The 12,103-nt window shown below is 39.4% G+C and overlaps 1 protein-coding gene across 2 annotated transcripts in view; it reads right to left on the bottom strand.

Moving 5' to 3' along the window:
* PHF8 (PHD finger protein 8) overlaps positions 1-12,103 on the bottom strand; it is a 91,097-nt gene that overhangs the window by 60,587 nt on the left and 18,407 nt on the right. For both annotated transcript variants that reach the window (XM_044911961.1, XM_021699214.2), the window contains exons 3-8: positions 10,098-10,183; positions 9,621-9,729; positions 5,185-5,345; positions 4,427-4,568; positions 2,898-3,084; positions 531-693 (exon numbers count right to left, since the gene is read on the bottom strand). In XM_044911961.1, coding sequence (XP_044767896.1) covers positions 531-693; positions 2,898-3,084; positions 4,427-4,568; positions 5,185-5,345; positions 9,621-9,729; positions 10,098-10,183 — 848 coding nt within the window. The remainder of the gene's footprint in view (positions 1-530; positions 694-2,897; positions 3,085-4,426; positions 4,569-5,184; positions 5,346-9,620; positions 9,730-10,097; positions 10,184-12,103) is intronic.

The following is a 12,103-nucleotide window of genomic DNA, read 5'->3' as shown; positions in this document are numbered from 1 at the left end:
CATACTGCGTTCATGGAAGACTCAACATGGTAAAGATGTCAACTTCCCCAAATTGAGACAACTGGGGGAACCTATTCAAAACACAAACTGAGATCCCACCCCAGACCTACAAATTCATAATTCTAGGGTGAAGCCTTGGAATGTATTGTTTAGGGGGGGAAAAGCTCCACCCCACCCGAAGTCACTCTGATTTATAGCCTGCAATGCCAGCCTCCCAGTCACTATCCCTAGAGTCATGGGGCTGAGAGACCTATTCCCTATCCGTTCACCAAGCTGACATCAGCCCAGTGCAAGGGAGTCCATCAACCTCTTCCCGGAACTTCCCACTTGCAACCTCATGAAGTGACCATGCTGCCCACTGGCCATCATGTGAATTTTCCTGTGGTCCAGTTCTGAATTATCAGCTGATATGAGAGGGATATCCCACATAATCAAATCAATACATCATGGGAAGGCGCTGGCTCTGGTGCCACAACCTCCCATCTGCTTCCCGCCCTCCTGAAACCCTCCCAGAGGGACCCAGGGAAGACCTGTAGGAATGAAAAGTGTCTGTCCTTGCTTCACGGAACACTTATAGCACTTGTCCACCTGGTCCCCAAAGAACATCTCGTTCTGGTTAGAGGAGCTGCTCCAGCACTCAAAGAGAGTCAGGTTGGCATTTGTTGGGCGGATCAGGTAGAAGATCTTCTCACCCTGAAACAAAAAGAGGTTGAGGTGCCAAAAATATCAAGTTTCCAGAAAAATCCTCCAGAGGATCTCCAAAAGGATATTCTCTCTCTCATGCTCCAAGACCATGTAATATGCCAGAATTCTTTCCCAACCCCATCCAAGAATCATTTTCATGTAGATTTGAAAACTTTAAAAGGTCCTTTTGCACTTTGTGCTTTTAAGCTTCTATAAGATTGACAAAAATATTTGGAAAGGGCATTTCAAACAAAATTTTCAACTTAGGACAAATGTACACCAAAAGCTCCTATTTTAGATGCAATGCCAAATGAGAAATGGCCTCTATAGATGAGTAGATCAATACTACTAGCCCTAAGAGAATTTAAGGCCACATTACTGATGAAAAGAAAATTGAATTTGCCTTTAAATGCCATTTACAGAGAGTGTTCCTTCTCACACCTGCAATCAAAGCTAATAAAACTTTAAAAGTTCAGTAATTGCCCAAGGACTTCTAGAAGATTATATGTTAGGTGATTATCTGTTGGAAAAACATTTTATTTCCCAATTATGTTTTGCTTGGGCAATCACCAGATAGATTATTTGGCAGAAAAGAAACAAAAGCCCACTAGTACAAAAATATCCCCAACCTACAGCTTGATTAGTTTAACCAATATTTCATGATAATAAATTTCAATGTAGAAAAGCAACATTAGAAATTACCTACTGTAAAACTGGAGAAATTTGAATCAGATCAGATTAGATAATAGTATTATATCAATATTAATTTCCTGATTTTGATAACTATACTGTGGTTATAAGAGAATGCTCTTATTTTCAAGAAATACACACTGAATTATTACAAGATAAAGAGATACCATGTCTGCAACTACTCTCAAATGTTTCAGAAAAAAATATATAGAGGCAACTACTGTATTATGTTTGCTTTAGAGAAAGAATATAATAAAATGGTAACATTGGGCAATCTAAGTAAAGGGCACACAGGAATTCTTCCTACCATTTTGAAATTTTTCTACAAAAAAGGAATTATCTTAAAATAAAAAAGTTAGGGGCATCTGGGTGGCACAGTCAATTAAGCATCCGACTCTTGGTTTTGGCTCAGGTGGTGATCTCATGGTCATGAGATCGAGCCCCACATCGGGCTCCGTGCTCAGTGCAGAAGTCTGCTTGAGATTCTCTCTCCCTCTCCCTCTGCCCCTCCCACTTGTGCTCTCTCTCTCTCAAATAAGTACAATAAAATAAAAAAGTTAAGTCTAACATTTGCATAATAGTGATTTACATTCTCCAATTTCATGTTAAACCAATGGAAACAACTAGTTTAAGATTCGTGATCATTTGGACAAGAGCCATATCCAAGTTTTCTGCTCTTTCCTTGGCATTTCTGATAAGAAAATTAAATAGTGTGATGGTGGAAAAGAATCAAAAATACTTAAGAAATTTGTTTTCCAGACCTCAAAAGTCCTTCATAGTCATTGATAATCAATATGCTAATTACAAAATTTTAACAACCACTAAAAGGGAAACTACCCATAGGAAGGTTGACATTAAAAAAAAAAAAACTTGTCATATATGCTGTTATCTTTTTTTTAAATAAGACTTTACTTATTTATTTGAGAGACAGACAGAACAGAGGGAGAGTAGGAGGCAGAAGCAGACTCCCACCGAGCAGCAGCCCGATGTGGGACTCGATCCCAAGATGCCAGGACCATACCCCGAGCCGAAGGCAGCCGCTCAACAGACTAAGCCACCCAGGTGCCCCTATGCTCTATTATGATGGTAGTGGCAGTTATGTGACTACATATAACTGTCAAAAGTCATCAAACTATACACTTGGAATAGACTAATTTTATGGTGTATAAATTATACCTCAATAAAGATGGTAAGGGGGAGGCGAAGTTTCTCATGTTACCAAGAATTTCTACAGTAAATACGGACATTTCCATACATAGTCATAGGAGTATAGATTGGTTCAATTAAGATAAAAAGTCAGAGAAAACCTTAGGTTATTAAAAAAAATGTTAAGCATCAAAACTGTAGACACAGTTATATGGCATATCCACTAAGTGCCTAACCACAAACGAGTAGTTATATGGAAATGTCACCCAAACAGAATCTGGGAGGTGGGTAGACCTCAGCAGCCTATTTTTTGCTGCCACCTGAAACAGAGGGAGGCCCAAGGCCAGGCTGCCTCTAGAAGTCACATTCATTCCTACCTTGAGCACATGATACCAGACCGAGGTGCCACCAAAGTCAATGTGGAAGTCTGTATAGCTATCCCGCACGCTCATGAGGCAATACTTCTGCACATTGGGCCTCTCAAATATACACTCCTCTGGCCACAAGTTCTCCACCCATGAGAGCTTCCGAACAATCTTGGGAGTCTCCACAAGGTTAGAAAGCCTAGCAAGGAAGGGGTGGAAAGCAGATGTCAGCTGACTGGGAATTAAAGGTTAAAGCCTGAATAAAATGTTCCCCATCCCAGTGAGAGTCAAATAAGACAAAACACTTATTTCAGTAAGTCTGGTCAGCATCCTCATTCCACTCAGCTCTAGAAGTCCCAAGTCCCAGCTCCACAGAATTCCCCAGTTAAAGGAGATCATTTCCTCCACTAAATGCTCATAACTCTCCCAACCCGGATCCACTCACTTGGTACTTGGTCAATAACAGTTACTGTACTGTCCCCATCCCATACTGTCTTTATGAGGAATCATTAGAGAAACCTCTCAAGGGCTCAGTTTCAGGTAAAGAAGTACTTCTCCCAAATATCTGGTTGTTTTTATCTTATGTAAAACCACAAACCTTATAATATTGCACTCCCTTCCTTGTCCTGACCTTCAGGAAATTCAATGAAAACTCTACAGTCCTTCTCTACCAACTATCCAGACACTCATACATGCATTTTGTGTGCAGATCACCCACCAGATGCATCCTATTTCCCCACCTTTATTTTCCTTTTGTTTGAATTTTGTCTATTTTTTCCCTCTGTATCTCTGTAAGCTACTTCAAATAGTCTTTCAAGATGAAGTGAGGTACAAACAGTTTTTTTTAAATCCTCAGGTTGTTAACTTTGTATGTTAAAACCAACAGCAAGGGTTTTAATATTGCACTATAGTTATGTAAGATGCTGCCATTGATGGAAACTGGCTGAAAAATACACAGGACCTCCCTGTGTATTTTTTGCAACTTCCTGTAAATCTATAATTATGTCAAAATTAAAAGTTAAATAAGTAATCAGACAGTAAGCTTTCTAAGTACAGATATGTTATAATTTTGGGGGATCTCCCACAGTTCTGAGCACAGAGAAGACTACATATATCTATTGAGTCCATGAGTCCACAGAGAATAATTTAAAGGTTATCAGCTTTTTTTTTCTTTTAAATCTAAGAAACCTTATCCCTAGAAAAACTACTTGGGGTTAATTCAGTACATCTATTTCCAGGGACCTATCCTGGGAGTTAAACAATGACCATATCACAGTCTAAATACCAAAAAAAAAGGTCTAAGAAAGCTGCCCTAGCTCTTGAAGGAGACAAAAATTAATTAAAATAGATACTATATACTCTATCCAATGCTAGAAACTGTAGAAGAGAAACACAATTTGGTATCTACCCTAGAAAGTATAAACCAACTCATCATCCCAAAGGAAGAAACTACCAAGAGGAAGGGAAAGAAACACTTATACTCAGTATATCACAAGTTCCAGGGACTTTGTTAGCTTTTTACTTACCCCTGCCCTTCCTACCTGGTATCAGAGAATTCCAAACTAATGACATTGAGGACTTTCTCCCTCTTCCCACTGTAATAATATTTCACAAAATCACCGAGCTTCATCTTGCAGTCGGCCTGGCGGGTCACATCAATCACATCAATCTCTTTGTCAGAACCTGGAATAAAAAGATGGGTTCTGCACCAAGTGGTCTTGGAACAGGGAAGCCTCCCTCCCCTCCTCACCTGTCCCTAGAATGGACTGACACTCAAAACTTCTCACCTCAGACACTGTATTTGTGTGCACATGTTTAGGAGGTAGGGGTAGAAATCCCTCACACTCTCCTTAGATCTATGTGTTGGATCCAGGCCTGCTAGAGCAACAGAACAGCCTGACATACAGCCTCACTCACAGTACAATCCACGTGCCTGGGCCGTTTCCTCACTTCTCTTGCTATCCCCAAACACTCATGCCCGGGAGACAACTGGCACATGAGGGCAAAAGTCAAAGGCTTTCTCATCTCAATAGAAGAGAGACCACCATGATCCCTGGAATTCCCCAAGTAAAAGAAAAAATGGGGCTCAGCCTGGGGGGGTGTGGCCTACTAGGAGGAAAAGGAAAAGAAAAGCAGGATTTGGGTTCTAGTTTTGCCAAAGAATGACTCTGGGTAAATCACTTTACCTCAGATTCCCAAGATGGCTAGAAAAGAAATGCAAAGGTAGACTGGAGGGGAAGGGTCACGAGACTTGATGGGAGTAAACAATGTCACAGTTAAGAGGGTACACGGTGCTTACCAACATAGTGTTCCACGTCCCGCACAGTGAATGATGGTGAGGGCAGTGTCATCCCCAGTCCATCCTTCTTCAAGACTAGGATGGGCACACTGAAGCTATTCTCTTCCAGGAATTCCACAGTCAGCTGACTTCCAGTGGGCTTCAGAATCACTTCATCTGAGCTGTGGGCCACGTGAGAGAAAGCCTGAGCCCCAGAGGCTCTGCCACTGAAGGCCTCACTTGACGCCGTCATTCACGTCATTCACACCAAGGGGTGGGGCCTTCCTTAGTGGACCTTAATGTGGGCCGGCAACTAATGGCACACACCTCATGTGCCAGGAAAGAAATGACCTGCCTGAGGCAAGAAGCCTGGTCACTGGCAGAGGAAGGGAGCTAAACCTAGGATATCTTGTCAATAGGGTACTCTTCGCTGCATGGCAAAAGAAGAAATCAGCCAATAGCCTGCTCAGAAAGAAAAGATGTATCTGCAAATTTAGCTAATTTCCTCTAACCCAGAGCAGCATCACCCATTTAAAACATTGGCAAATAAAGAGAAAAGACTGATTTTTGAATGATATATCCAATAAAGGGTTAGTATCCAAAATATATAAAGAACTTACACAACTCAACACAAAAAACCACAAGTAATCCAATTAAAAAATGAGCAGAAGACACAAACATATATTTCTTCAAAGAAGACATACAGATGCCCAACAGACACACGAAAAGATGTTCAACATCACTGATCATCAGGAAAATATAAATCCAAACTACACTGAGATATCACCTGTCAGAAGGGCTAAAATCAAAAACAAGAAAAAAGTGTTGGCGAGGATGTAGACAAACAGGAACCCTCATGCACTGTTGGTGTGAATGCAAACTGGTGTAGCCACTATGGAAAACAGTATGGAAATGCCTCAAAAAAATAAAAATAAAGGGCGCCTGGGTGGCTCAGTTGGTTGGGCGACTGCCTTCGGCTCAGGTCATGATCCTGGAGTCCCTGGATCGAGTCCCGCATCGGGCTCCCTGCTCAGCAGGGAGTCTGCTTCTCCCTCTGACCCTCCCCCCTCTCACGTGCTCTCTCTCTCTCTCATTCTCTCTCTCAAATAAAATATTTAAAAATAAATAAAAATAAATAAAAATAAAAACGGAACTGCCATATGATCTGATAATCACACTACTGGGTATTTACCCCCAAAATATGAAAACACTAATTCGAAAGGATATCTGCACCCCTATGTTTATTGCAGTATTATTTACAATAGCCAAATTATGGAAGCAGCCGAAGTGTCCATCAATAGATAAATGGATAAAGAAGATGTGGTATATATGTGTATATATATACACACACAATGGATATTATTCAGCCATAAGAAGGAATGAAATCTTGCCATTTGCAACGACATGGATGGAGCTACAGAGTATATTGCTAAGCTAAATGAATCAGTCAGAGAAAGACAAATACCATATGATTTCACTCAAATGTAGCATTTAAGAAACAAAACAAAGGAAAAATAAAGAGACAAACCAAAAAAACAGACTCTTAACTATAGAGAACGAATTGATGGTTACCAGAGGGGAGGTGGGTGGAGGGGATGGGCGAAATAGGTGACGAGAATTAAAGAGCACACTTATTATGATGAGCACTGAGTAATGTATAGAATTGTTGAATCACTAGATTGTACACCTGAAACTAATATAACACTGTATGTTAATTATACTAGAATTAAAATAAATTTAAAAAAGAAGAAAAAGACAAGACGGATTAAAAAAACAATTTTTACAACCACTTTCTCAACACATATACTTAGTTAACTAGAAAACAGTTTTTTTTTTAAAATCATGCTAGAAATAGACTATTTGGCCAAGTTGTGTTGGAAAACATCTGGAAAAATATTAAGCTCAATGTTTATCTCACTCTTTTACATAATTCTAGATGGATCTAAGATTAAATTGAAAAACATGAAGTCATAGAGTAGTAGAAAAAACATGGGAGAGACAAAGGCCCAGTAGTAATTAAAAATAGCAATAAATAAATTTAACTATATAAAAATTAAAATTTCCTACAAAGAAACTTAGGGGTGCATATATCTTTTTGAATTAGTGTTTTCATCTTCTTTGGGTAAATACCCAGTAGTAGAATTACTAGTTCATATGATATTTTTATCTTTAATTTTTTGAGGGCCCTCCATACTGTTTCCACAGTGGCTGCACCAGTTTTATTCCCACCAACAGTGCACAAGGGTTCCTTTTTCTCCACATCCTCTCCAACACTTGTTATTTCTTATCTTTTTTATTCTAGCCATTCTGACAGGTGTAAGGTGATAACCTCATTGTTTACTGTAGCATTATTTACAATAGCTAATATATAGAAGCAACCCAAATGTCCATTCATAGATGAATGTATAAAGAAGATGTGGGTGTACACACACACACACACACACACACACACACACACACACACAACAGAATATTACTCAGCCATAAAAAAGAATGAGCTCTTGCCATTTGCAACATGGATGGTCCTAGAGTCCTAAGTGAAGTAAGTCAGAGAAGTAAGTCAGAGAAGTCAGAGAAGTAAGTCAGAGAAAGACAAATACTATAGGATTTCACTCATGTGGATCACGATGATCACTGAGTAATGCATAGAATTGCTCAAGTATACTGTATAGTTGAAACTAACATAACACTGTATGTTAATTATACTTCAACAATAATACATGCTTAAATAAAATTTTCTTCCAGAAAAGCTATTATAAATCAGTTAAAAAACAGGCAGTAACCCAATAGAAAAATTGTCAAATGACATAAGCAGGCAGCAAACAGAAAAAGAAATAAAGACGACTTATAAAGGCACAAAAATATATGTGCCTTCTTCATAATTAAATGCAAGGGAAAACATTTCACTTCTATCTTATCAGAAAGGCAAAAAAAAAAAGTTTGATAGTAAAGAGTGTTTTGGCCAGGATATAGGGAAAGAACCACCCTCATTCAGTGTCTAGTGGTAGTATGAAATGGATCGTCACTTTCCAAACAATTTAGCAACATTTATAAACATTTTTAAAGCACATATTCTTTGGTCTAGCAATTTCACTTTTAGGTAGTAAATCTACACATATACTTATCCACATATGCAAAAACTTAAGTACAAAGACATTCACTGCAGCACTTTTTTCTAACAGCAAAATACTAGAATCAATTTAAATGTTCAATACGGGATTGGTTAAATAAGTTATATACGCATACAATGGAATACTAAATGTCCATGAAAAAGAATGAAAAACATTTGTATATGCTATTATGGATTAATCTCCAAGATATATAATTTAAGTTAAAAAAAAAAAAGCAAGATGCAGAATACAGAGTGTATTTATGCTTTTTTAGAAAAAGCAGGATACACACACACATACACACACACACACATTTATATAAACAAAACTATTTCTTAAAGAATGCACAAGACATTGGTTGGCTGAAGAGATCTGAGGGAGGAGAAAGGAGACTCACTGCCTCTGAATAAACAAATCAAAGAATATTAAGTTGAAGAAACACATATTTTCTAAATAACATTTCAATTACAGGAAAACTGAAAATGGTTGCATGAATTAAAAGCTAAGCAAAAGAGAGTACTTTATTCATTACTTTTTCTAACTCATTTTTATTCAAGTAATTTATTTTTAATAAGCTCATTTTGATATTTTTAAAAGGGAAAAAAAAGCCACCTGGCTGGCTCAGTCCGTAGAGCATGAGACTCTTGATCTCCGGGTCATGAGTTCGAGCCTCATGTTGGGCAGAGTTTAATTTTGAAATAAAAATTTAAAATAAAAAAAAAACCGGTTTAAAAGGGGGAAATATTTTTTGATTTAAAAGAAATACTTGACCACCCAAACATTTTTTTTATTTTTAAAGTTTCATTTTCTCTACAATGAGAGAATTAAACTTTCTGATTTTTAGACTCCTAATTGAAGCATTCCTTAGGCGCATGTAACTACCCTCTCCTGACAGGCGAAAACTGATTCCCAATCTACCAAAAGTTTTTACAAGCAGACGTTAACATACTCTGCATGTTAAATGAAACTCTAACAATGTTTCTTAGAAAATGACTAAAACAGGGGCGCCTGGGTGGCTCAGTCAGTTAAGTGTCTGCCTTCGGCTCAGGTCATGATCCCAGGGTCCTGGGATCGAGCCCCACATTGGGCTGCCTGCTCAGCAGGGAGTCACCTTCTCCCTCTCCCTCTGCCATTCCCCCTGCTTGTGCTCTCTCTGATCTCTCTCAAATAAATAAATAAAATCTTAAAAAAGAAAATGACTAAAACAGAAGATCCCTCCCCAAAGGGAACACACAGAACCCTGCGGATATTCCCAAATGGGGGAGGCACCTAATAGGACAGCTAGTGGGAAAGTTGGGAAGAGATGGATCCTAGCCTCCCAGAGCCCTGGCATTCACCAACCCTTACCTGTCAAAGGTCCTACTCCGGAGCTCTCGAATGAATGTAGAGCTTCCAGTCTTCACTGGCTTCCCCTTGTGTGTGTCATGCCCTTTTGAAGATACACGGCGTTTTTTCACTAAGCCAGAAAAAGACATGAGACTGTGAGTCCGAATGGCCATGAGCTATGGTTCCAAGAGCAAAGGCTTCAGCAGATCCTGCTTCTCTTCCAATCTAACAACCTCTTGGAGCACCTGGAGTCAACGAGGCCCTGACAAACTCAGGGCAAGTTCCTGGTGAGGCTGGTGCTTCCTCTGGGGACGTCCTGAGGGAGATAAAGCTCTGCACTTCTGCCCTCTCAGTGGGACAGCTGCTATAGCCTGCAGGGCCTACACAGGCTTTTGCTACTTCCCAAGCATTCAGGCAAAGGCAATCTCCCTTCCAAGCTTCCTTTGCTTTGTCTCACCTCTGGACCATCTCCTCTTGGAAACCCCAAGATCTACTTACTAATGGAGGGCCCATGTAAGACTTCACAGTTGGGGCAGTGGTAGAGGTCGATGTCAGCGGCCTTTTCCTCTTCAACACCAACACAACTAGAAAAGAGAAAAATCAGTCAAGGTTTATAGAAATTTTATTTTTCATAAGGTCTAGAACTGTGCTGTCCAGTAGACATCGCTATTTACATTTAAATTAATTCAAGTTAAATAAAATTTAAATGCATTCCCTGCATCATACTAGCTATATTTCAAAAGCTCAGGAGCCACATGTGGCTAAAAGTTACCGTATTGGGCATATCATCAAACATATTCATTAATACAAAAAGTTATACTGAACCACACTGGTCTAAAACAATTATAACAGAGCTTAAAATGTAGACAGCAAAGCTTCATTAAGACTCAGAATGGTCAAGGGGAGCCTGGGTGGCTCAGTCGGTTAAGCATCTGACTCTTAATTTCAGCTCAGGTCATGATCTCAGGGTCCTGAGATCGAGCCCTGTATCGGGCTCCATGCTCAGCAGGAAGTCTGCTTGAGATTCTCTTCCTCTCCCTCTGCCCCTCCCCTTGCTCACACACATTCTCTCTCTAAAATAAATAAAATTTTTTTTTTTTAAAAAAGACACAGAATGGTCAAAGCTAGAAGAGATTCTAGAATAGTGCTGTCCAACAGAAATATAATGTGAGCCAAATATGTAAATTTAAATGTTCTAATAGCCATATTAAAAAGGTAAAAAAAAAACAGGTGAAATTAATTTTAATATTTATTTTAACCAATATGTGCAAAATATTCTTAACTTCAACATATAATCAAAAATTTAAACTTTATTGGGGCGCCTGGGTGGCTCAGTTGGTTAAGCGACTGCCTTCGGCTCAGGTCATGATCCTGGAGTCCCTGGATCGAGTCCCGCATCGGGCTCCCTGCTCAGCAGGGAGTCTGCTTCTCCCTCTGACCCTCCCCCATTTCATGCTCTATCTCATTCTCTCTCTCAAATAAATAAATAAAATCTTTAAAAAAAAAATTTAAACTTTATTGAGCTATTTTACTTGACTAAATGAAAAGGACTGAAAAGAGTATTTTATAATCAACAGTGGTTCTGAGCAAAGGATCACAAGTAATCATTTTTCTCTTCCTTATTTGCATTTTCTAATTCTCTACAATGAACATGTGTTATTTCATACTGTAATGTCTAAAAAAGATTTCATTTTGAAAATCTGAGTTTGCATGTATGTGAGGTGGCAATCTTACAAAATTAAACCCTTCCTCACCAAAGAAGTCATCAGCAGCCCTCCTAATAACTTCTGGCTAAGATCAAACTCCTAAATTACTTGTTCAGCCACACACAGCAGGGAGCATAAAAATAGGGCAGAACTCTATTAACTGTTTTGTCTGAGATCATGTTCACAAAGTGACTTCCTGGGATCAGGACCCCACCACCGTCCCAACCGCTAACCCTATGCCTGTAAAACCTGCTGCATATCAATATAAATTGGGGATATCACCATCAACTTGGTAGGTTTTTTTTTAAGGGCTCAGAGAATGTATATAAAGTGCTTAGCACAGTGAGCATAGAGAAGCACACCTCACCCTTCACCTGCCTAAACTTTTTTTAAGATTTTATTTATTCATTTGAGAGACAGCACGAGAGAGCGAGCGAGCGAGCATGAGCAGGGGGCGAGAGGCAGAGGGAGAGGAAGAAGCAAGCTCCCCACTGAGCAGGGAGCCAGATGCAGGACTCGATCCCAGGACCCTGGGATCATGACCTGAGTAGAAGGCAGCTGCTTAACCGACTGAGCCACCCAGGCACCCCTAAACTTTCTGTAAATATATTCCCCAGACCTTGTAGCATTAACTCACTTCCTTGGACTATATACTTTCTGTCTTACACTCATTAGCCTTGGACACTGTTCAAGAAGGAACCCCTCCAGTGGTTCCTCTCTCCTGAACTTTCATCCTATATAGCTATGTGTGTTTTCTACCCCCAAACATCCACTGGTCATCGACATTCTTAACTTTTC

Source organism: Neomonachus schauinslandi, chromosome X (genome assembly GCF_002201575.2).
Source record: "Neomonachus schauinslandi chromosome X, ASM220157v2, whole genome shotgun sequence".
In the NCBI taxonomy this organism is placed as follows: domain Eukaryota; kingdom Metazoa; phylum Chordata; class Mammalia; order Carnivora; family Phocidae; genus Neomonachus; species Neomonachus schauinslandi.
This window is presented reverse-complemented; position numbering and strand designations above follow the sequence as displayed.